Source organism: Phacochoerus africanus, chromosome 2 (assembly GCF_016906955.1).
Source record: "Phacochoerus africanus isolate WHEZ1 chromosome 2, ROS_Pafr_v1, whole genome shotgun sequence".
Classification (NCBI taxonomy): domain Eukaryota; kingdom Metazoa; phylum Chordata; class Mammalia; order Artiodactyla; family Suidae; genus Phacochoerus; species Phacochoerus africanus.
Window position 1 is genome coordinate 276823530 of NC_062545.1, and position 25300 is coordinate 276848829.

At 60.8% G+C, this 25300-nt stretch overlaps 1 protein-coding gene across 1 annotated transcript; it reads left to right on the forward strand.

Moving 5' to 3' along the window:
• Window positions 1–1184: 1184 nt before the first annotated feature.
• DBH (dopamine beta-hydroxylase) lies at window positions 1185–23013 on the forward strand. Its single transcript, XM_047768845.1, has 12 exons — window positions 1185–1740; window positions 4227–4373; window positions 6175–6432; window positions 7368–7544; window positions 8118–8220; window positions 12191–12357; window positions 15982–16125; window positions 16533–16571; window positions 17096–17155; window positions 20375–20502; window positions 20926–21085; window positions 22036–23013. The coding sequence occupies exons 1-12, from the start codon at window positions 1390–1392 to the stop codon at window positions 22165–22167; spliced, it is 1866 nt and encodes a 621-aa protein (XP_047624801.1). The 5' UTR covers window positions 1185–1389; the 3' UTR covers window positions 22168–23013.
• Window positions 23014–25300: the final 2287 nt, after the last annotated feature.

Consider the following 25300-nt stretch of genomic DNA (forward strand, 5'->3'; position numbering starts at 1 on the left):
CTCCCTGTCCCGAGAAGGTCTGCTCAGGTGGCCCCTTATGCTGCTCCATCTTCCAGGCCCAGGATGGTGCCCAGGGTGGCACCCCCTCATTCCTGTATTCGTTCGCTCATTCACCGGTTCCCTCAGCAGCTCTTCGTCTTGCTCCAGCTCTGTGCTGCCCTTGGGAACAGGCCCCAGCAGTGGAGCCATTGTATCAGCTCCACGACAGTGACACGCCTGGTAAGCCCCTCCCCCTGCCCCTCACGGGCATCTTTCCTTCTTCTGCCTTGATTGGTTTTGCAGGGTGGCCCGGCCGCCAGTGCCAGGGCGGGGAACTTGCTCCAAATTTCATCTTTGTGCAAAGACATGGTCATTCCTTCCTAAGGAACAGAATTCAGACCAGAAGGCAATCGGGGAGAACTTCCTGGAGGTGGAAGCACGGGTCGAGTCCACTCTGCATGGAGAAGGACAGGAGTGAGCTGGGGTGCAGAGGGACTGACACGTGAGGCTGGCAGGGCTGTGAGTCCCAGTGGGTCTGTGCAAAGGCCCTGTGGCGTGTGTGGGAGAAACAGTGCAATAGGCCGGGTCCCTTCCAGGCTAAAGGACAGCAGACATTTTGGAGCTTTGGAGACAGCGAAGCAGCCCCACCCTCCTTACCGCCTTCTGCCAAGTCTGTTTCCCCCCAAACAAGGCACGCTGCCTCTCCTCCTCAGCAAGGCATCGAGACGTCTGCTCCCCAGCACTGTACCCGCTGCCCTGGCCCCCCAGAAATCCACCTGCAGCCTACGCCCCCCCATAGCTGTGCACCCCGTGCCATCTGCCCTGCCCCCCAGCAGGGCACCCACTCTTTCTGGAGCAGCTGTGGCACCAGCTGGAGCCTGTGGGAAACAGAGAGGAGACAAAAGTGGGAACAGCAGGCCATGGAGAGAGTGTCTAAACACAGGGACTATTTGGGGATTGTCTTTTATTTTTAGTTTGAAATCGGTCCACCCTCCAGCATTACAGCAACGGCCCCCTGAGGTCTCATTACTCACTAGTCACCTTGGAAATAGCCCCTCGGGGCCTCAGGCTGCCCATCGAGGGAGGGGGTGGCGGGGGCCTGATCCATCAGCTGGCGGTCAGCGCGGTGCCTGGCCGGAGGGCATCTGAATGGCCTCCTGGCTGCAGGGAGGAGTGTCTTTCCGGACAGCTCTCGAGACTGTTCAGAGGGGGTGAAACTGGCCTGTCTGCTTCAATTCCTGCTGATGAGGTCCACGTGTCGTTAGCGCCAAGGAGGAGAAGCCAGGGCAACACAGCGTGTGGCCTGGGGCCTGGGCTGGTGGGAGGGTCACCCGGACAATTGAATTCCCCACCAGACAAATGTGATTATGGCTGGAGCCTGGGTCCACCCCTTGAGGGGCTGGGACATAAATGGCCAGGTGGGGCGGCCAGGCTCACGCAGCCATGCAGGTCCCCGGCCCCAGCCTGCGCGAGGCAGCCTCCATGTACGGCACGGCCGTGGCCGTCTTCCTGGTCATCCTGGTGGCCGCGCTGCAGGGCTCGACACCCCCCGAGAGCCCCTTCCCCTACCACATCCCCCTGGACCCCGAGGGGACCCTGGAGCTGTCCTGGAATGTTAGCTACGTGCAGGAGGTGGTCCACTTCCAGCTCCTGGTGCGGGAGCTCAAGGCCGGCATCCTGTTCGGGATGTCGGACCGCGGCGAGCTGGAGAACGCAGACCTGGCCGTGCTCTGGACCGATGGGGACAGCGCCTATTTTGGGGTAAGTCTTGCCCCCGCCCCAGTGTTCCTGACCTTTCCGCTCCGTCTGCACTCGATCTCCTTCGCACGAGGAGGCAGTTTCCCTCTCGTCTCTCTGGTCCTGTTTGCTCTGAGCATCCCTGTATCCCACGCTGGGGCATCGTGGGGATGCCAGTGTGAGGAGCAGATGGGAACTAGATGGCTTCTGTGGTCCCTGACCGCACGCCCCAAGTAGCAGCCCAGCACATCAAGGAGCAGAGCCCGGCGCGAAGAAGGCACGAGCTCCACCACCCGCGCCCCCGTGAGGGCAGCCCCCTCGTCCCCACCCACACAAACGAGGCAGGTGCAGACCCCGAGCCCCACCCCGGGAGTGAAGGAAGCCGTGGAGCTGAGTCCAAACGCCGAGGGCGAGCTCTTCACCCACACCCCAAATTCACCCCATTCTTGCCAGAAAGGGTGGAGATGCGGGGAGTTCGCCCTTCAAACTAGAGAGGTTCGAGGGGCCCTCGACAAGCTGAAGGGAGGGCCCCGGGGTGGGGGGAGCCCAGCCGCCCTACCCTGAGCCACCCGCCCACCTTCCTCCACCATGGCCCACCTGAGGACAAAATCCAGTTCTCGCCCGGAAACAGACCCGGGAGGGTTAAAACAGCTTGGAAGCCAGGAGGCACTTTATCTGTGAGCAGAGGGCTCTTACTCCAGGTTAATGTGGGAACAGGCAGCAGCACCAAGCCAGGATGAAGAGAGGCCCCGGGCCTCGATCTCCTCATCTGCAGAGTGGGCACAATAACCCCTCCCCACCTGCTAGGGTTGCGGGACTTCACCTGAGCTAGTGGTGGCTGGTCTTTCTGGAGCCTGATGGTTCTCTGTCCAGACCCCATCATAACTCTGCAGGCAGGACCCTCACCCACTTCCCAGGTCAGGTGGGAGGGAGCCCAACCACCAGCAGGATCAGGGGGTGGGCACCTGGTTAGGGCCCTGCAAACGAGCAGCCAGGGCCCGGGACCAGCTTTCCCAGGCTGCCAAGAGAGCTGGGGTGACTTCGCTCTCCTGCACACAGAGGATTCATTTGCCCAACAAATTCCTGTGCAAACAAATGTCAGACTTGTTTTCCCTCCTTTGGCAAATATGTTCAACAAAGGTATTCCAGATTTCCAGCCGAAGGAGCACATGCTAACTTAAGCTTCTGTTTAAAATTAGTCCTTCTGCTAGACAGCAGGACCCCATTGCTTATCCAGTCCAAAGGCAATAATTGGCACCTACTTACCCCGAACCCCCAACTCCCAGTCCATCTTATATCCAATCACTCGTGATGGAATGGATGGAAGGTAATATGAGAAAAAAATGTATGTATACATATGTATGCATGACTGGGTCATTTTGCTGTACAGCAGAAATTGACAGAACATTATAATCACGATAATAAAAAAATTAAAAATATAAAATTAGCCCTTCTGCAAATCAGCAGTGTCCCCCAGCACGAGCTTCACTGGAGGTGCTTTTCTCTAGGGAAAATTTTGCAAAATCGTTTGCAGGTTTCTTTTCGTTGATTTGTTTTTGCAAGGAAATAAAGGAAACAAGCTTTAGCCCTGAATGCAGGGTTTAAAAAATGCTAAGTCCAGTGTTCTCTGATGGCCTAGTGACTTAAGGATCTGGTATTGTCACTGCGGTGGCTCCATTCACTGCTGTGGCATGGATTTGATCCCTGGCCAGAGACCTTCCTTGTGCCGCAGGAGTAGCTAAAAATAAAAGGCAAAACAAAAACATCCTAAGGCCAGGAACCGGTGGTTCTGTGCTGTTCCCGAACCAGAACAGAGGTCTGCTTGTGGGCAAGGTCTTCCCTCCCACCTGCCTTGCCAGGCAAATGTCTTTCCAGCTCTGGCCTGGAGCCCCTGGGTGGCTGAGCCCTAGAGCCTGGTACAGGGAGAGCAGCTGGCAGGGAGGGGGGGCCAGCGCTGCCAAGAGCATCCTGGGGAAATGAGGTGGGTCTGTTTCCTCCTGGGCCTCAGTGAGCCCTCTCCAAGCAAGGCTGGGAACCAGTGAGGCGAGCAAGATGCTGAGCGTGCAGCGTTTCAGGCAGTTTCACTCTCCGTGGGAGTGGGGTGGGGTTGGGGGTGCAGGTTCAGGGTGGACCTCCGGCTTCTTTCTGTCTGTCTTCTGCGTTTCCCCCTCCAAGGCTCCGCCTACTGTCACAGCCCCTCCCTCCACATTCCCAATCTTGGTACCTTCTTAGCAAAATGGGTTCCTGGGTCCCACCCAGGAGTGTGGAACCCGCACGGCTAACCAGCCCCTGTGAGTGTTCCGGCTGGCGTTTGAAGCCGGGTGTCAAGGCCGCAGAGGAAGAGAGTAGGGTAGCTGAGACAGACACCGAAAGCGGGCCTGAGCCCCATGGGCGCGGACCCCTGGGAACCCCAGGGCGGGGTGTGTCCAGGGGCTGCGCTGCAGGGGGCCAACCCTGAGCTCCGGCTTCCGACTCGGCCCTGGTGCTCTGAGCCCCAGCTGTCTCTGCAGGATGCCTGGAGTGACCAGAAAGGCCAGATCCACCTGGATTCCCAGCAGGATTACCAGCTGCTGCGGGCACAGAGGACCCCGGAAGGCCTGTCCCTGCTTTTCAAGAGGCCCTTTGGCACCTGTGACCCCAAGGATTACTTCATCGAGGTGGGTGGCAGCCCGTGCACCCAGGAGCCTGGGCTGCGGGGAGCCCTCTTGCATCCGAGGGGCGGTCCCCGGGGCCAGTTATGCAGACAGAAGGGATTCCAGAGGCAGTTGGGCGCGGAGAAGGCAGCTCTGCTCCCAGCCTCCGATCCTGCCCATAAGCAGATCTTGGCTGACATGGAGCCCACTTGTTTCTAGATGTGGGTCTCGCCCCAAAGCCTCTCAAACGGGGGTCTGAGTGATCTTTGCTCCTGACTGTTTCTCTCCTCCTGGTCCATCATCTTCCACGGGTACCAGAAAGAGCTCGGAGACCCGGTGTCCCAACCCGGCCCTGTGGCCAACACACTGTGAGGCTCCGAGCAGGTCCCTCCTCCCCTGGACCCCGGCTTCTCTGTCTGTAAAGGGAGAGAGGGAACTAGAACTCCTGTAAGACGCAACTCGCTCTGTCTAGGAATGCGTAGCCACCAAGGATCCAAAAATCCAGAGGCTTCTCACGCCACTGCAGGACCCGTACCTGGAAAAACCCAGTTTTTTCTTAAGACAAAATCCTTAGAACTTCTCGGCGCACTCTGATACCTGTCATTTTGCGTAATCCTTACGGTACGGCGGCGACATGGGCTGGTGGTGTGCCCAATGAGGAACCTGAGGCCAGACAGAGTCGGGGGAGGGACCTGCCCAGGGACATGCGGCACGGTGGGGACAGAACTGGAGCCAGAAGAAGTGTCCTTCCCGAAGGCCATCTCAGTGTTCGCCCTCCTGGCCCCTGTTCCCCAGGGATCAGGCAAAGGCAAGCGGAAGACCCTTGCCCGGAACATTGCAGGGCATCTGGTGCCCACGTGCGCTCCGCTCCGAGCCTCCGGGCTGGCAGCGGGGGAGTGGGGCGGGGGGGAACACTCCTGTCGGGAGCTTGAAGACACCTGTGCAGGGAACAGTGCTGCCCCCAGTGACCTGGGGGAGGTGGAGGGAGAAAAGGCCTCGGGTGGGCCCACCAGCCTTGTTCACAGCGACTCAGACATGGTCCGTTGAATGGACACTAAACGAATGCAGATAGAAAGCGTTCGGGGAGTTCCCATCGTGGCGCAGTGGTTAACGAATCCGACTAGGAACCATGAGGTTGCGGGTTCGGTCCCTGCCCTTGCTCAGTGGGTTAACGATCCGGCGTTGCCGTGAGCTGTGGTGTAGGTTGCAGACGCGGCTTGGATCCCGCGTTGCTGTGTCTCTGGCGTAGGCCGGTGGCTACAGCTCCGATTCGACCGCTAGCCTGGGAACCTCCATATGCCGCAGGAGCGGCCCAAGAAATAGCAACAACAACAACAACAACAACAAAATAAAAATAAAAATAAAAACAGAGATACTTATTTATAAGAAAAAAAAAAAGAAAGCGTTCGGAAAGACAAAATATATCAATGTCTGGTGCCAACCATGGGCTCTGGGGGTGGTTACCCTTGGATTTAACCCCAGCTGGGTCCACCCTTCACCGAGAGAACCAGGAGCCCAGCTCTGGGGGTATGATCAGGCCCTGCCTTTTTTTCCTTTTTTTTTTTTTTTTCCAGGGCTGCACCCACAGCATACGGAGGTTCCCAGGCGAGGGGTCCAATTGGAGATGCAGCTCCCAGCCTACCCCATAGCCACAGCAAGGCCAGAGCCAAGCTGCGTGTGCCACCTACACTGCCGCTCATGGCAACCCCAGATCCTTAACCCACCGAGCGAGGCCAGGGATCGAACCCACATCCTCATGGATACGAGTTGGGTTCATTACTGCTGAGCCACAGTGGGAACTCCTGGGGCCCTGTCTTGGCTGCAGGACGGCACAGTCCACTTGGTGTACGGGATCCTGGAGGAGCCGGTCCGGTCCCTGGAGGCCATCAACGCCTCGGGCCTGCAGACGGGGCTGCAGAGGGTGCAGCTGCTGAAACCCAACATCTCTGTCCCGGCGCTGCCCGCAGACCTGCAGACCATGGAGATCCGCGCCCCGGACATCCTGGTCCCCGGCCAGGAGACCACGTACTGGTGCTACATCACCGAGCTCCCGGAGGGCTTCTCCCGGCACCACATCGTCATGGTAGGTGCGGTGGGAGCGGGGGTGTGGGGGGTGGGTGGAGGGGTGCGGCTCCAGGCCAGGTCCTCCTCCCAGCTCTGCTTCCCCCCCGGGGGCCTGGAGAGCTGTCCGTGGGCCTGCTTGGACCAGGTGACCTCTACCGCCTGGACGTCCTGCAGCCACATGTGTGCTCTGGTCCCCGGTCACCTGCTGACTCCCCACCTTCTTGGGCTGTGGGGCCCCAGCTGCCCAGCCTGGAGCAAAGGCACCTGATGTCTTGGTTTGTACATCTTCCCCTGGGACAGGAAGGCTGTCCACCTGTGTGTCTGTCTGTCTCTCTCCCTTTGTGAAATAGCAGCTCAGCTCAGAGTTCACGTGCTCTGAACGCCAGCCCGGGGATGTTACGGTCATGACAAGAGCTGGCCCTGGGGAAGCAGCGGTGGGCGCCCCCCTCCAATACTCACTCAGTACTAGATGCTATCATCAGTGTTTCCAGTAAAGGAAGTGCAGCCCAGAGAGGTTGTGTGAGTTCCCAAAGTCACACAGCAGGAAGCAGTGGGCCTGGCTCTCAGCTGCACCTGGCCCTGGGTTCAGGCTTAGCCTTGGGCGGGCAGCCTCCCTGTCCTTGTTTGGCCACTGCCACGTTCACACGAGGACTGCTGTCTTCCTGGCCCCACCTTATGGGGAGACGACTAGCCTGGGTCCCCTTCCCTTTGCTTCAGAGCCCATCCTGAGCTTCCGGCAGATGCTGCCTGGCTCCAGGTTGGTGGCTCCCCACCCAAAGCCCGGAACCCCAGAAGCTTCCCTGGAAATTGTCTGGCTCAACACTCCCATTTTACAGATGGGCAAGCAGAGGCCCACGGAGGGGAGCTGCTGGGTCAGAGCCCCACCAGTGGGGGTGGGCAGGTGGGTAGGTGTGGCCGGCTGCCCCAGGCTCAGCGGGCGCCCCTCCCCCACAGTACGAGCCCATTGTCACCACGGGCAACGAGGCCCTGGTGCATCACATGGAGGTCTTCCAGTGCGCCGCGGAGTTCGAGAGCTTCCCCGCCTTCAGCGGGCCCTGCGACTCCAAGATGAAGCCGGAGCGCCTCAACTACTGCCGCCACGTGCTCGCCGCCTGGGCCCTGGGCGCCAAGGTGCGTGCGTGCCCCACTTCTGCACCAGAGCCTCCGAGAAGGGGGTACCCGAGGGAGCTCATGAGGCCCCCAGGCCGGCCTCGAATAATTCCCCCGACAGCCTGCACCTCTTGCAATCCCAAGCATCTTTTGAGCCACCAGGGCTTTCTCCAGCCTCCTTTATGTTCCCCTAAAAATGCAAAAGCCCCACAAGCTAACGTCACTTGTGGGCATCCACCTTGTTTCCCGGATCAAGGCCTGCTGGACTTGGGGGGGTTTGTGCCCAGGGTGGTCCCGGGGCTGGCCTCCACGGGCGGCGTCCAGGGTCTTCCAGCAGCTCAGAGGAGGGGCTTGGGCGGTGGGCTCGCCTCTCCAATCCCTGGCCCTGATAGGGACCCTGCTGGGCTGGGGATGAGCTTCCTGTAAGCAGGAGAGCGTTGTCTAAACCGACCGCCCCGCCAGCTCCACCCACTGCAGCTCAGGCCCCGGCACTTGGGTGGGTTTGCCCTGACCCTGGCCTGGAACCCTCTCAAGACACCCCAGTCTATCTACCTGGGCTGTGGTACTTAAATGCCCCCACCTCATTCCTGACAGGCCTTCTACTACCCAGAGGAAGCTGGCCTTGCTTTTGGGGGCCCCGGGTCCTCCCGATTTCTCCGCCTGGAAGTTCACTACCACAACCCGCTGATGATAACAGGTAGGGACCCCCCAAGGCATTTCCATCCCACCCCCGTCCTCCCCTGGGACCCGTGGGCTCGGCTCGGCCAGCCAGGAAGACAGCTGTGCTGGCAGAGGTCAGCCCCGCATCCCCTCCCCCAAGTCCGGCCTCCTTGTCACATGACCCATGGCAGCCAGCATCCCTCTCGTGTCTCTCCGCACCGTCCACCTCTCGTGACTGCGGTGGGCTTCCCCCCAGGCAGGGCCTCATCGACCGGCTCATCTGCGAAGCCACATGCTGGGAGGCCTAGCCCCTTCACTCCTCCTCCTTCACAAACACGGCGCTGTTCTGGGTACCACCTGGGAACGGCAGGCAGAGGTTTCTTGGGTGCCCATTTTGCAGATGAGGAAGTTAAGGCCCAGCGGTAAAAGGTTGCCACCAGAGCCATGAAGGGAGTAGGGATTTAGAGCCGGGAGTCTGTCTAAGCTGTTGGGGTGCAGCCTTGCTCTGGCCGAGCCCACACTTGCACCTGCCAAGCTTGGTGTGACTCCGAGGCTGTAAGCAGTTACTCAGGTGTCGGATCCATCTGAGTCAACACGGCTCGGCCCTCCTCCCCACACCCCTCCCTCACTGGCACCAGCCAGAGCAGGAAGCTGTCTCGGGGTGCGCCAACCAACAAGGTCACAGACAAAGGAGAGAGGTCACAGGCTGGAGCGGTCCTGCGTGTCGTTTCCCCAGAAATCTAACCTCCATGAGGCTGTGCGGATTCCCATCCCCCATCCCCCCGTCCTGATGGGGTGACCCTCCAGCACCCACAGGAGGTAGCTCTGCTGTCCCCTGAACGGGCTGGGCCAGGACAGGGCACACCCTGGCTGCGTGGTCCCTGCCCACGATCCAGCCTCCAATGGCCTGACCGCTGGTGGCCATGGCCCCGGGAGGGTCGTCCGGGCAGGGGGAGTGTCTGGCTCAGTAAGGGAATGTTTCTGGCTATGAGCGTCCCTCCTGCTTCTCAAGACATGTCACAACAGGGCAAATGTGTGTCTGGCGTGTGAGCGTGCCAATGGGACTGCATTACATGTTCTGTGTCAGGGCGGCAGACAGGTTCTCCTGGCAAGAGGGCCCCTCTAACTGACCCTTAGTGGTGGCTGCCCCTCCCTGCTGGAAAGGCATCTGAGGGCCGTGCGGGGATTGATTAGCAATGTCTGCCCTGGGCGTTGGGTGGGCAGCTCTCCTGTGTTATCGGGCTGTTGAGCTTATACTCAGCAAGCAGAAATCCACAAGACCCCTTGTGTGGGCTGTAGGATGGTGAACTCTTTCCCCAGTTTACAGCTTCAGACCTTAGAAAGTTGAAAGGCTTCTTAGGAGGGGGAGACAACAACGAGCAAGAAAATGTAAAAGGAGTCCGTATGGCTGGGTGGCATCACAGAGGCATTTGACCTGGGCCTTAGAGGAGGAGGAGAATTTTCGCAAGAGATGCTGACAGGTGCTGCTTCCAGATGGAGGGATGGTCTGTGCTGGGCAGACACGGAGGTGGGAAAGGGAGAGCGTGTTCCAGGAACGCAGGTGGTCCAGCTGGGCTGCAGTGTTGGGAACGGGAAAGCAAGGTGGGGGCAGATAGCAAGCACTGCTGGATCACCCTGTGCCTGAAGGCGGCACAACCAGAGTTGGTCTTTAGGATGGCCAAACTGGCTGATATTGTATCAGAAACTGAGAACATTTCCCCCTCTATATTTCACCAGCATCTTGCACCCCATAGGGCCTCACAGGCTGCTTCTTCTTCCTCTTTTTTAAAATTGTTTTTATTTTTTTAAGGGCCGTGCCCATGGCATACGGAAGTTCCCAGGCTAGGTCCAGTTAGAGCTACAGCTGCCAGCCTCTGCCATAGCCACAGCAATGTGGGATCTGAGCCTCATCTGTGACCTATACCACAGCTCACGGCAACGCTGGATCCTTAATCCACTGAGCAAGGCCAGAGATTGAACCCACGTCCTCATGGATCCTAGTCGGGTTCATTACTGCTGAGCCACAACGGGCACTCCTCTCTGTCTTTTTTAAAAGGACACGTTTTCATTCGTGTAAGTGAGGGCCAGATATGGTCTGAGAGGTAAGAACACGGCTCCAGGCCGGGCCCCTCTGGTCACTCTCTAGCTGTGGGACCCCTGGCGGGGGCGGGGAATGACCAAGCCCCTGTCTGGGTTTGCTCATCAACCTCCGCTGTTCTAAGGCTGGGACAGCTCGTACCGGTAACGCTCCCAATGGCATGCAGGCGGGCACCCGGCAAAGGCCCAGCTCTACCAATAGCTGCCGGCGAATTCTTCCCGGCTGCGTAACTAATACTTCCTGCCACCGCTGGAATTATCTACAGCATGCACAGAGAGGAGCATAAGTCAGCCTGGGCCTGAGCATGATACGGGATTTATTGCTCATTTAAAACCTGAAAGCAAATGGATTTTTGAAAACGCCTTGAGTGTCAGTGAGGTCTGTCTCTTCCTGATTATCTGCCTGTATTTATGGATCCTTCGCCAAATATAAGGATGCTCCTGTCACTTTGCAAATCTGGAGATGGGTCGCTTTTCTATAAATATCAAAATCCCACAATTATTTCATTATTTAATCCCCATCCGAATTGTAACCAATTGCATTCCCTTTTTATTATTATCCTCTGATGTCATCAGCCCAGAGACAGGGAGGCTGAGTTTGGACATTGCAGAGGGAGGATGGTGCGGGGGCGGGGGGGGGTGCGGGGGGGAGGCAGAGGCACGGTGGGGTATTCTCGGCTCCGCCTCCGAGCAGCTGAGCAGGGAGATGGCACCCCACCCCCTGCCGCCCCCAGGGTGCCCTGGGCTGGAGACCCAGCTCGGCTGCTTCCAGCCCTGGGACCTTGGGCAGGAAGGTCTTCGGCTCAGGTCCGAGCCTCAGTTTCCTGATTTCAGGACCATGATTCTTTGGTTACACGGCTCTCCCACCCATATCCCAGGTCTCCTGTGCCTTCCTGTGTCCATTCCCTTTGCCCAGAGCCCCACTTCCAAGTGTTCAGGACTCACTGACCGATTCCAGGCAAGGGGAGGGGAGGGCAGGGACTGCTAGAGGCCGTGTGGTCTTGTGGCCGTGCCTGTGGGCGCCCGCACCCCCACCTCTGACCTTTAGCTTCGTGTGACCCCCTGGAGGCTGCCCGGGGTGCCTTGTGGATGCTCCAGTGTGCCGACTGCAAGAAGACCAGCCTGTGTGGCTAGACCGTGATGGGCAGAAGCCCTGAATTCTCCCTTGGAAGCAGCATTTGACTTCCAGCCCAGAGAGGGAGGGCAACTTTTTCGAGAGCACACAGCGCACTGTGGACGAGTGGGGCCTGGGATGGAGCTTGAGCCAGGGCGCTGCCTCCTTAGTGCTGACCCGGCTCCAGGGACCGACACACATGCTCAGGTGTCCTCCCAGTAGACGCAGAGGCCCTGGGACAACCCTGCAGGCCTGGAATCAAAGGGATAAGGTGGGAGGCGCCTTAGATGTTTCCTGGCAACTTCACCATGCAGATTGGTGCTCACCTGCCTGACGCGGGCCGAGGCTCCTCTGTGAGACAGGCCGTGCCCTCCTGTCTGCTCAGACCGTGCCGTCAGGGCATCCCGCTGGCCGATTCCAGCTCAGATCCCTTTGCACGTGCGGGAAGAACGTCAAAGCACTTGCGAAGCTCTGGGGTGTTGGCAGGCTCCCCAAGCCTCTGCCCGCACCTCGTCCTGCCTGATTCAGCAGTGCCGCTCATGAAGTCTTTCCAAAGCTTTCACCTCGTTTTCATAGAAGCAGTGGCTCTTTCCTTCCACGTGGGTATTGCACATGGTGCGTGAGTCGATCCTTCCGGTCGCCCTGGCGGCGTGGCTGCCTGGCACAAATAGGTGGGCGCAAAGGCAGGTGGGAGCCGGCGCGGGTGACCCGGCGCCTCCTGGCGGAGGACAGCTGGGGGTCGGTCAGCCCCGGGGTGGGAAGGGTCTCCGCTCAGCCCCATCCCTCCTCCTCCCAGGCCGACGTGACTCCTCGGGCATCCGCCTCTACTACACGGCCACGCTGCGGCGCTTCGATGCGGGGATCATGGAGCTGGGCCTGGTGTACACACCCGTGATGGCCATCCCCCCGCAGGAGCCGGCCTTCATCCTCACGGGCTACTGCACGGACAAGTGCACCCAGCTGGTGAGTGTGGGGCTGGGCCTGCTGAGACTCCAAGGGTGTGGCCCGAGGACGGTGGCTTGTGGCTTTGATTCGGCACCCCCACCCGCAGCCGCCATGCCAGCCCCTGCTCTGGGCGCAAAGCTGCCTCCCGTACCTCCCTCTCCTGCAATAACGGGGCTTCCACTCAGTCCACACCCGGGCCAGCCTTTCTACCCTCTGCCTTTAAAATACGTCTCAGGAATTCCCGTTGTGGCTCAGTGGTAACGAACCTGACTAGGAACCATGAGGTTGCGGGTTTGATCCCTGGCCTCGCTCAGTGGGTTAAGGATCCAGCGTTGCTGTGAGCCGTGGTGTAGGTCTGTGGCATGAGCTGTGGTCGCAGACGAGGCTCAGATCCCGTGCTGCTGTGGCTGTGGTGTAGGCTGGTGGCTGCTGCTCCAACTTGACCGTGATTCTGGGAACCTCCATAGGCCACGGGTATGGCCCCGAAAAGGCAAAAGAAAAGAAAAAGCGTTCATCCTAGGTGAGACAGACACGCATTCGCCACGAAAAGCACGGGCCGTGTCACTAATGACAAAGGCCCCCTGGGCTACAGTGCCCTGTCCCCCTCCCCTAAAGAGCCCGTTACTGGATCTTTCGTGTCCTTCCGCATCTTTTTCTTGCACGTTTCCACCTGCCCCACGGGAGGCACATGTTTAAAAACAAATTGAACAGCAAACCTTTGTCCGGGTGATTTGCCCTCTAACTGATACACAGAGTATCCGCAGCACAGACGCCCCGGGGGCCTGGCCGGGGCTGGACCGGGGAGGCCAGCGAGGCGCCCGGGGGCAGTCGCAAGGGCGCGCTGGTTCCCTGGCCATGTGGGCAGGTGGGGCGCAGGTCAGCCCTCAGAGTCTGGGACCTGGCTCCTGGGGGAGCAGAAGTGACGCCCCAGTTCTGCCCCCTGGGTGCTCCCCTGCCTGCTCCAGTCCCAGCCTGGGCTGAACCGTCCCTTGTCACGAAGTCTCGGGCTGCTGCCAACTTTTAATCAGTGGGACGAAGGCTGCAAGAAAAACCTGGGCCCACGGGGCGTGTTTATCAGGTGGATTCTGGAAGTGCAATTGCCACACAGAGAGCTGTGAGCTTTAATTTGGATAAATCTGACGAAACACCCCAGAGAGCCCATCCTGAGGCTTCGTCTGCACGCCAGAGGGTGCCCCATGCTCCAGACTGCCCGACCCACCGTATTATCGATGTCTTGAGTGTTTTCTCAATCGCTTGGGAGGAAAACCCTCACTGTTACTCAATTTGGATGTCCCTATTTGTAGACCTTAAGAGTCTTTGCACCTGTCTCTTGGGCAATTGTCCTTCTTTTCTTTTTTTAAAAAAAGAAATTAAAAAAAAATTTAGGGCCGCACCTATGGCAGATGGAGGTTCCCAGGCTAGGGGTCCAATCGGAGCTGCAGCTGCCAGGTGACACCACAGCCACAGCAACACCAGATCCGAGCTGTATCTGCGACCTACACCTCAGCTCGTGGCCACGCCAGACTCTTAACCCACCGATTGAGGCCAGGGATCGAACCTGCGTCCTCATGGATACGAGTCAGGTTCTTAACCCGCTGAGCCACAACGGGAACTCCCGCCCTTCTTTTCTGTGACTATCTGTTCATAACCGTGGCCCAGTTTTCCAGGAGTTGTCTGTCTTGCTATTGGGGCCCAGTCCTTTTCATATCGTGGACGGTATTTCATTGTCTGCTGTGCGTGCTGCGAGCTCGCTCTCACGTTGTACCTGTGCTTTTCACGATGACCTGCAATGTGGGCGTTAACGTCCCCACTGCTCGGATGGGGAGATTGAGGCTTGCCGAGGTCACAGTGCCTGCAGCTGCAGGGGGAGAAATCGGGCACCGTCTCTCTGAGTTCACCCAGCAGGCTGCTTTGTGCTGGGTTCATAGCAGATCCGTCTTCCCAGGAGCCGATTCACCGGGAATTGTTCATCGCCTGGGCTCCGCAAGCCTCCGCGTCTTCCCAGGGAAGCAAAGTGCCCCCAAGCCAAAGAGAGAGAGCTGTTGCCTGCGCAGGCTGTCCCCATCTGTGGGGGGCCAGTTCCTTTCATCTGAGGCCAGCAGCTCAACTCCATAACCACACCCGCCCCCGAGCCTTTCCTGTGGCCCCGAGTACCCAGAGGTGACAGCTGCAGGAGAGCTCTGGGGCCTGGGCGGCAGACTCACCGGGAGAGTGGCCCCAGGCCAGGTTACTGCCCTTTGCTGGCGGGACCCAGGTCGAGTGGACCGGCTGACCTTGACAATGCCTCTCACCTCCTGGGAACACATCTCGCCAGGGCCTCTAAGCTCTTGACAGCACCTGATTTTAAAAAGCTCGAATTTTCTTGTTCCTCTTCCGGCAGTATGTTCTTTTTGACAGTTGCGTTTCTGTGGACGCTTACTTGAAGGGCCTCTCACAGAGTTGGGTCTTGTCGTGGTTAGCTGTCCCCCGAGGGACTTCATCTCTGCTGTCGGAAGCCTGGCCTGGTCCACCTCTCCTCGCCGCAGACAACGAGCCAAGAAGTGCAGTGTTTGGGGACACAGGCCCCAGGATGACACTGCCCCCACACCTGTCACCCGGGACTCCGACTCAGGCCAGTGGTCGGCCTCTCGAGACGAGAGGGAGACGCCCAGGGCCCCACCCACCAGCAGGGGCCCCCAGGCCCGGATCCTGTTGTCACCAATGTGGCCATAAGGTTTCCCAGTCTTCCGTCACGGCAAGGGCACCAGACGGTACCCGAAAGTTATGGATAATGACAAGGTCGGGGATGGTCGCTGCTGCGGGACAGCAGGTGGCATGAAAGAGGCATCAGGGGACCTGCCGGGGTGCAGCAGTCTGGGGTCCCTCAGCGAGGGGCCCACGGCACCAGGAGCTCCTGGAGGTGCCGACAGTGTGGACAAAATGGACTTGGACGCGGCAGCACGTGGTCGGGGTGAGGCCACCGCCGTGGAGCAAACGCTCGGCGCGTGTGGTCCATTTTAGGGAAGGTTCCACCTGAACTGACGGGACGTCAAGTCTGGAAAGTTCTCTTCTTCTCTCGTGGTCGTGTCAGGGCTGGCCGGTCTCCCCCGTACTGCCCACCCAGTGTTTGGCGGGTCAGCGCCACAGCTGTGACACAGGTGATGGCGACAGTGGGGACGGCCGCCTGGTGGTCACGCAGAGGAAGGAAACTCATGCCATGGGCAGCTGGGGGCCTGCAGGGGGCCGGCTGCAGCGGGCGCTGGAGAGGGCAGACAGCACTGCCGTTTTGTGTCCACGGGACGTGAGCCTGAGCGCAGGGAGGCCACGCTGCGTCCGCCTCGCGGGCCCGGCCCCAGAGTCTGTGGAAGGAAGTCAGAATGAGCTGGCCAGGCTTCAGGGCTCAGGAGAGGACGCACCTCGGGACCCCAGGCCGGCGCTGCTGCTCTGGACGCCCCGGCTGTTCCGGCAACATCGCTCTCAGGACTACTGATTTTCTGCGGTTTTTTCTGATGGGGAAGTAACCAATCAGGGCGGAGGAAGGGCCCGGGTGACGCAGACGGTCCAGGGAGGCAGACTCGCCTCGCGGCAGCCAGGCACGGGGCGGTGCCGGCAACCGCGTGGCCAGGCCCTGACCCTGCCCCCCCATCCTCCCCCCCCCCCCAGGCCCTGCCTCCCTCTGGGATCCACATCTTCGCCTCACAGCTGCACACGCACCTGACAGGCAGGAAGGTGGTCACAGTGCTGGCCCGCGGCGGCCGCGAGAGGGAGGTGGTGAACAGAGACGACCACTACAGCCCCCACTTCCAGGTAGGGAGCCGCCCCCACCCCTTGCCCCTGCCCTGCCCACCGGGGCCTGCCCAGGGCACGGCCGTGGCCCTGTTGGACCTTCCATCTCTGGGGGCCAGGCCCCCGGCCCCAGGAGCACACAGCCAGCTGCTGCTTCTCATGGGTTTATTCGAAGCCAGGGACTTGGGTGGTGGATTCTGGCGTGTGGCCGACTGACTGCGGGATTTGGGGACCCAGGCAGCTTGATGGGAACACCCGTCTCAGAAGACCCCCCTCTATGCTTAACCCCTTCCTGGCCAGAGGTCATTAGCCAGGCCCAGCTACCTGCAGAGGGGCTGAGACAAAGAGCCAAACAGACACCCTGGGGGGGCAGGGCTGGGCCTGCAGCTCTCTCAGGTCCCGCCCTCTCCCCCCCCCTGCCCCCCCAGGAGATCCGCATGCTGAAGAAGGTCGTGTCTGTCCTCCCGGTGAGTCTCGCTAGGGACGGGAGCCGGGGAGGACCAGGGGCGCTGTCCCCAGCGGGAGGGACAGGAAGTGATGAGAGCAGAGGCCACGGGGTGGGGTGGGGGAGGGGGGGCGCTTCCCAGCATGTCCACGCAGGGTGGAGGCTGCAGCCGTCCAGGCGGGACTCCTCAGCAAGGCCTCATGGGGACGGGACCCGAAGGCATTCTGGGGGACAGGCATCCTCCCGCCTGACCAGCTGACCACATACCCAAGAGTACAGGGAGAGATGAGGGCCCGAAGGCCACCATGGGGCCACTGGTCCTGCAGAAGGGGGGTCCCAGGCCAGGTGGGGCCACCAACCAGCCTCTCACAGCCACTGGCCGCCTGTGACTGTGTGTGAAGCCTCCCGGTGCTCTCCCCTGGGGACACTCAGGGCGCGGGTTCCTCGGGGGTGGACGGAGTACCCCGGCCATACATGGGGAGGGCCCAAGCACCCGGTACCCAGGTGGGCAGGTGCTGACGGGCGTCCGCTGGCCTGGCTCTCCAGGGAGACGTGCTCATCACCTCGTGCACATACAACACGGAAGACCGGAAGCTGGCCACCGTGGTAAGTCACCCTGCCTGCCGAGCACACGCGGCCTGGGGCGTCCAGCTGGGGCAGTTCTCCACTTCCACGAGGACAGGTCCTAATTCCTCATCTAGAACGGGGGCTGCCTCAGGGCGGCGGTGCCCCTCCCTCATTCACTCAATAAACCAGCAGCTTGGGGCGGAGGTGGGGGTGTCCCCTGGACCCACAGCAGCAGCGCCCCCCGGGAACTTGGTAAAAGAAACGTGAACTCATCAACTGACCCATCGCATTGGAATTAGGGCGGTGAGACGCTGAGATCAGCTCCTTGGGTTACGCTCATGGCTGGCCTGGTCTCAGCCACGGCAGCCAGAGCTGTCGCCTGGGGGGCACCTGGGGCTGCCAGGGGCGCAAGACTGCTCCCTGCCTCCCCTGGAGCTCCGTCACCCAGGGAGACAGAGCTGCTGCACCTGCCACTAGCGACAAGCGAAGTTGGGACAAAACTAAAGGCCAGGTGGAGGTGCCGGGAGCAGGGCCAGGAGAGGCGGCCGTCAGACGGAGAAGCGGGCAGGCAGCGAGGGAGGACCAGGGAAGGAGGGTCAGGCAGAGGGGAGGGGGCAGGACGGCCCTGAGGACAAAGAAGAGTCTCAGCCCGCAGGTGGCCCTGCCACTGCTTTTCTGACATACTCCAGGTCAGCCCAATGGAAGAGGCTCAGAGACCTGCACTGCTGTGCTGTCCCCTTTGGGGCTTCACACGAAGTCAGTCCTGAGTATGCGCCTGGTTGACTCTGCGCAGCAGGGGTGAGAGGCCGGCTCACCTGGGCTGGACTTTAGACGGCCGGCGGGGGGAGAGGATCTACCCGTGGGAGATGCGGTTCTCAAGGCCAGGGCTGCAGGCGGCATCAATAGACGGGAGCTCACACGATGTTTGGTGCAGCCGGAGGTCTTCTGAGAGGCGATGCTATTGACCATGACGCTGGCACAAGCCAGGACTGTCCCGGGCACATGGACCACTGGCTGACAGAGCCTCCTGACTGTCCGCTTGTCCCCGTGGTCACTGTAGCGGTGTGCTGACCGCGAGGGTGAACAGGGATTTAGCCCCGGCCGGCAAAATTCCTGCCACCTGACTCCTCTTCCCTCTGGATTTGGGGTGATCACTGCTTTGCGTCCGTGGTCACAAATTCAGCTGGGAGTGGGGGGGGACAGGAGAGCTTTGCAGGCACACAGCCCGGCTTTACATCCCAGCACCATCTTTCCGAGACGGCAAGGAGGGGCTCCGGACATAATAAAAGCCACCAGCGTGGAGTGCCTCCCCCAGGCGAAGGGCTTGTTTTTAACGACCCCACCTGTCCACGTGTAGGGCCTTGACACCTGGCCGGGACCCTGGGAGGCAGCTGGCCCAGGAAATAGTGAGGTGGAACAGCCGAGGGCACCTGGCTTGCAGGGAGCACTTGCAGGGAGCAGGGCTGGTCCAGGTGCCAGCCTGACGGGTGCCACCTCTTGCTAGAAAGCAGGCAGGATCGTAGCTGCTCCCTCCTCTGCAGGTGAAGCTACTGGGCTGAGGGCCTGGGGGTGGGGGGCGGGGGCACTTGCTGGACCTCTGGCCAGTGAACGGTGGAGGCGAGCCCCCCAGGCCGACACCACCCCCCCCGCCCCCAGGGCTGCTTCTGCGAGGGCCCTGCTCCTCGCAGGACTTGGCATCTGTCCTGGGGTGTTCCCGCCAGGTGAGTGCTCCTGCCATCTCAGACCCCAGGTCCTTCAGGCCTGGACCGACTCAGGGAGGGAGGGGCCCCATCAGGGTACCAGGCGGGATCAAAGAGGAGCGAGGGGTGGGGAGGGGTGCACCCACTCAGACAGCCCGGCCTGCTGCTCTCGGAGACCCGGCCTTTGAAATGTGATCCATCCGTTCCCGGGTGAGGGCTTCGGAACACAGCCTGCCAAGGGCTGGCTCTCTTTTGATGTCTGAGACAGGGCGGTAGGAGGCAGTGGAATTTGTGGAATTCCAGGAGGGAGGTTGTCCTGGTGATTTGAAGCCCAGACAGGACGGTGATGAAAGCTGTGGTTCCCTGGGGCCTTGGGAAATGGGGGATCTGGACCAGGGGTTCATGCGGGTGAAACCCGGGACCATAGGGGCCACTCAGGAGCTGGGCAGCTACTCCTCGAGACTTTCCTTTTCACTTATTTATATTTTTTTGCTTATTTTTCTCAGGGCCACACCTGCAGTATATGGAAGTTCCCACGCTAGGGGTCAACTCAGAGCTGTAGCTGCTGGCCTACCCTACAGCCACAGCAGTGCTGGATCTGAGCCGTGTCTGCGACCTACACCACAGCTCACGGCACGGCCAGCTCCTTAACCCACTGAGCGAGGCCAGAGATCGAACCCGCTTTCTCATGGATACTGGGCGGGTTTATAACCACCGCGCCACAAAGGGAACTCTGGGAATTTCTTTGTAAAATAGTCACCTTGGGCAGAGCTGCCCTGGGCTGGGAGGCGGAGGGAGAGCGCTGAGCCCTCGGCTGTCTTTTTTACAGTATTTGGTTCTGCCGTAAAGAGGCAAATGCCTCTTTTCCTTCAAACAAAGCCCCCAGCCCCCTGCATTGTTCACTAAGAACTGGCAAGGCCCAGGTGCCCTGCTGTGTTCTGAATGCGGAGTCGGGCTCCTGCCCCCCCCCAGCCTGTGCCTCTCCTCCTGGACCTGGGCTCCCCATTCAACAGCCACAGAGCAGGGACTTGGCCAGGGCCTTAGCGTTGGAGGGCAGTGGGGGGAGAAGGAGGGTCTGCCTCCTCCCACGATGACAAAGCTGGGATAGGGCGGGGGTTGCCCTGGGAGGCTTGTGATGGCCTCCAGGCACCAGCTCCTTCCAGAAATGACGGCTGGCCGTGCTGGGTGACAGGAGGCCTCCCCGACGGTCCTCCGTGCCCGGGCCGAGGGCACAGCTCCCCCGCCAAGATCAGGAGCCGACATCCACCTGGCCTGGCCCTTTACCTTCCCCGGGACTCAGTTTCTGCCTCCATCGAATGGGCACGCGGATACCCTTTCTGCCACCTCCGTTGTCTTTTGATGCCTTACACGCATCACCACCTGAGATGCGTTCAGCGGCTGACTCGTGGGCTGTCTGCCCCTCCTTTCAAGAGCGGGAATCCCTCGAGGGCCAGGATGTCGCTCACCCGCCACACTGCCTGGCGGTAAAGGCACGGATGCGTGCATGCAGTGGACGCGTGGAAATGCCGAGCTGATAGGTGTCTTCTCTGTGCTGCAGGGGGGCTTTGGGATCCTGGAGGAGATGTGTGTCAATTACCTACACTACTACCCCCAGACGCAGCTGGAGCTCTGCAAGAGCGCCGTGGACCCTGGCTTCCTGCAGAAGTATTTCCACCTTGTCAACAGGTGATGGCTCCATGTGGAGCAGTGCCCTCCGTCCCAGGCCCCACTAGGGCGCAAGAGAGGAACCCAGGCGCAGGGTGAGCGGGAATGTGCCAGCCATGCCTCCATGCCCCCTTGAGGTGCCCGTGGCGGGCATCACTCATCCATCTCCGCACCCATTTCCTGTTGACCCTGGGCTTGGCCTGAGAAGCTGCCTCCACCCAGTCCTGGAGCAGCCATTACCAAGGGATCTGCGGGTCGCAAGAGAGGAAGCCATTAGCATTGCTGGCAGGAAGGCAGGACCAAGACACGGTTAGGAGGCTGGGGAGGGGGGACCTGAGGGCCCAAGCAGGGTCCCCCCCCCACCTTTGGGAGGCGCTACCTGGGCCCTGCCGGGCTCCCCTCCCTCTGCCATAGCCCAGTCGGGCTGTTCCTTCTCCTTCCCAGGTTCAACAGCGAGGAAGTCTGCACCTGCCCTCAGGCCACTGTCCCCGAGCAATTTGCCTCTGTGCCCTGGAACTCGTTCAACCGCCAAGTGCTCAGGGCCTTGTACGGCTTCGCCCCAATCTCCATGCACTGCAACAAGTCCTCGGCCGTGCGCTTCCAGGTACGCCTGCCTGGTCTGTGCCCGGTGCCCGTGGCTGGGGCCGCCCGGCCGCCCTTGGCAAGGCCGTCGCCTCTTCCAGATGCGCAGCTGCCCACCCCTCTGCGCCCCAGCTCCCCCCACCCCCCCAGGATCCCCGTGTGAGTTACAAGGCTCCACCCCCACGTTGCTGGCAAGAAGCCCTCCCACAAAACAGAGAAATCTGGTGGGAACAGACAGGCCCAGACAGACAGACAGACAGGGGCCTGCAGAGGGAGAAACTGAGAGCCGGCAGGGTGCTACCCTCTCTCAGATGCCATCACATCACGGGACTAGTCTTGGTGGTACGAGCAGGGCGCCAGCAACCTCCCCCGGAGCCTAACAATAAAGACCTAAGGGAGGGGGCAGGTGAGAAAAAGCGACAGTCTGAAGCCTCCTTGTCTGAGACCCACTGGATTCCAAGGGATCGCATTCACTCCCCGGTGAGCTTCCTGGCGGAGGACAGGCCTTGCCAAGCTAGGCGTGGAAAGCTCGGCAGCCTGCAGGTCTGGGAGGCGGGCTCCCGGAAGCGTTTGGGAGTGGGATTAATCGCTAAATCAAACACGCTGGGCACCAAGGGCGGAGCTAACACAGCTCGTCTGCCAGCAGGTTGGGGCAGATGTCTGATGAGGTTAGAACCTGGTGTTTAATGCCGCCTTGTGGGGGGTGGGGGGTGATGGGGGGATGGCTAAAACGTCAGCCTGAACCCGGCATCTCTGATTGCTCCTCTGAATGAAGTGATAGGTGGGCAAGGGGGTGGATGGGGGGCCAGGATGACTCCCAGGTGAGGACCCCCAAGAAGCAGCGGGCTGGGGGAGGTGGAGGTGGTTTGGGACAAAGTGAGTGTAAGGGCAAGGACCCAAGGATTGGGGAAAGTGGCTGGGGGGGGCTTTGACCCACCAGCCGCAGCTAACATCCTGCTCCCTTCCTTGCAGGGTGAGTGGAACCTGCAGCCCCTGCCCGAGATCACCTCCAAGCTGGAAGAGCCTGCCCCACACTGCCCACCCGGCCGGGGTCAGAGCCCCGTGGGCCCCACCGTGGTCAGCCTCGGTGGGGGCAAAGGGTGAGTGGGGGCTGTGTCCTCGCCCCTCCTCCACGCCGTCCCTGTGGGCTCACGCCAGCTCTGTGCACCCCCCTTCTGCAAAGACCCCATGGAACAGCTCTGTGTGCCTGGGGCTGGACCAAGACCCTGCCTCAAACCAAGGTCCATTCCAGCCTCCTCCCCCGGGGGCCCCCTGCATGGCTGAGAGGGGCCCATGACAGCTCCCTGTTGGGCCACCGAGGACTGGGCAGACCAACACCCTCGCACACCGTTTTGACCCAGCGGAGGGACAACACCCCCTCGGAGGTCTGGAGTCCTGTGCCCTAAACGCCCTGCCATCTCGCTGCGGGGGGAGGGGGCAGCCTCCTGGGACACAAGCCACGTCTGGCCTCGGGCACACCCCCCGCGCCAGCCCCAGCCCCTGCTGATGGCGATCCGTGTTGGTGTGACGGGTGCAAGTGCTACTTAAACATGTCCCTGCCGACTGGCTCGTTTGTCGCAGTGGGCGTCTTCCCTGCCGACGGAGGCAGGACAAGCCATTTAGCTAGTTAGAGACTTGCCTGGGAAATTGCTCCATTGCAGGGTAAATAGATATTTTCGCCTACCTAACGGGAAATCCTAACGACAGCTTTCTCCACCACCCAAAGATGCCACGGCAAAGCTCCAGACAAGGATCTGGGCGCCGGCGCCTTGGGAAATGGGGTCATCAGCCTGGGGTTACCTGTCCGCAGTGGGACAGGCTAGGATAGGGCCCGTGGGCCCCGGAATCAGACCCATGTTAGAAGCCCAGCCCCACCTCCCTGACCCTCTGTCTTCGCATCCATAAGACGGGGCCACTGCAGTATGGGTCGCATAGACAATAAAGCTCACACAGGGGGCCAGCGACTGTTGTTTTGTTTTGTTTTGTTTGTGTTTTTAGGGTCGTTCCCGTGGCACATGGAGGTTCCCAGGCTAGGGGTCAAATCAGAGCTGTAGCCGCTGGCCTACACCACAGCCACAGCAACACGGGATTCAGTCACCTCTGCGACCTACACCACAGCTCATGGCAACGCCGGATCCTTAACCCACGGAGCGAGGCCTGTGTCGTCATGGATGCGAGTCAGATTCGTTTCCACTGAGCCACGACGGGAACTCCTGGGGGCCAGTTGGGTGGCACAGCCTGGAGGAGAGAAGGCCTTGCCGGAGCCCCCTCCCTGCCAGGGGCGGTGCCAGGGGCGGAGTAGCACGTGCCTCCTGCCTCCTCGGTCAGTTTCCACCTTCCTCCCGTCTTAGCTGCCTCCTATTTAAGGCCAAGTTCAGCTCTTTGATGATTTCTGCTGGGAGTGACGGATTCAGCTCTGTTCAGCCAGTTCAGCAAAACGCTGCACGGCTTCGAGGGGAGGAGAGGGTGATGGATGGGCCTTCGCGTCGCCCCACTGACACCCCAACAGACGTCCACTAAGCGGCTGCTTCTCCCACTGCCAGCCACTTCATTACAGGCCGGACAAACAGGCCCAGGCGCTCTGCACCACGTCGTATAAATCACGGCTTCCTGCGCCATAAGTCACAGCGTGTGACGGCTGAGAAATGCCAGGCCTGACAGATGCTGCAGGGCGGCCGGCCCTCCGTCATCTTTACAGCCTTGGGTGACAGTGGGGCAGCGGGGGGGAGGGGGGTGCGGTGGAAGAGGCCCCCTTCCCCCACCGCAGGGTGCAGGCCTTGAGAGGGAAGCCTGGAGCACGCCAGCCTCTGCCCTTGGTCTTCTGGCCCAAGAAGAGGAGCCCCTGCCAGCCCAGACGGGGTCTGATCAGAGCTCCAGGAGAGGGTTCGAGGCCGATCCCGGGCCTCCCACCCTCGCTGGCCACCATCCCTTTATTTCCTTGAGAGGCGAGAGGCACTGGTGTCCCAGCCTCCCCACGGGAGGGAGCCGGGGTTTGCAGAGGAGAAATGCCACACCTGGGGTCCCTGGAGGATGAGTAGTGATCTGGGGTCACTGCCAGTTCCAGAACCTTCCACCACCCACACTGACACCCCTGCCCCTCACTCGCTGTAGGGTTCTGCCCCCACAGAGGGCACGGCCGGTCCCCTGCCCCACCTGGATGTTGGACTCGTGTTACTGGTAAGAGTGCGTGCGCTGGTTCTGGGCCAACCCTCCCACAGACCCACAGACTCTTTCTGCTGCTACTCAGAGACCTAAGGTTAGGTGCCAAGGTCACCCAAAGGGAGCAGGGGCCCCGAAGTGACCCGGGTCTGACTGCAGAGCCTGGGCGTCCAAGCTCCGTTTCCCTCCTTAGGGGACGGGCAAGGGCGGCTGGAGGAAGGGCTTCACCACCTGACCACAGCCGGCAGGGCGGGGCCACCTCGGCCTGGTCCCTCTGAGGACAGTCAGGCCCGTGCATCTTTAAGGACTGGGACAGCGGCGAGTGTGGTGAGGGTCCAGCAGCCTGAGTTCCTGTTCCTCCCTCTGCTGTGTGGCCCTGGCCGACTTCCTTTCCTTCTCTGGGCCTCCACCTCCCCATCTGCCCATCAAGGAGAAGGCTCCCCAGCCTCCTCGGGGCCGGGGCTGCTGGTACGGGACCCACCAGCTGGAAATGCCCAGGCCCCAAGCTGAGGTGTACCCACCCAGACTCTGTGTGGAGGGGACGTGCGAGCAGGGGTGGGATGCTCCAGCTGGAGCAGGTGTGTCTGCCTGAGCTGCTCCCAGGATGCCCCAGGGCTGTGCTCCCCATGGCCATTAGGCTCACACGGCTGTTTACGCTTAGTTGTAAATGAATTTAAATGATAGGAAACCCTGGGGTTTTGGTCGCAGTGGCACGTTTCAAATGCTCCGTAGACACGTGGGGTGTGGCCACCGTTTTGGCACAGCCCAGATACAGATGATATCCATCACAGAGGAGAGTTCTACCTCCAGGGCCCTGCTATGCCAGGGCTGGGTCCCCAGATCACACCAGTCCAGCCGAGCCACTGGGGTGGCAGCCACCCAGCTTGTCACATCCTAGCCTCTCCCCCATGGGCCCAGGGGCCCGGCCCTGGCTAGCTCTGGACAGAGCAGCCGGACCACTGCAGGGATGCAGGGATGCAGGGATGCAGGGATTGTCCGCAGAGGCATTTGGGGCGGGGCCAGGCTCTGAGGCTAAGGGTGGTCCAGCCTGCTTGGCCCCAGCAGCCCCATCAGCAGC

Excerpts from the sequence above, each read along its gene's own strand:
- DBH (XM_047768845.1), top strand. The coding sequence starts at position 1,390 with ATGGCCAGGTGGGGCGGCCAGGCTCACGCAGCCATGCAGGTCCCCGGC. Across the intron at positions 7,545-8,117 it reads CCTGGGCCCTGGGCGCCAAG|GCCTTCTACTACCCAGAGGA; the intron begins GTGCGTGCGTGC and ends CATTCCTGACAG. Across the intron at positions 20,503-20,925 it reads TATTTCCACCTTGTCAACAG|GTTCAACAGCGAGGAAGTCT; the intron begins GTGATGGCTCCA and ends TCTCCTTCCCAG.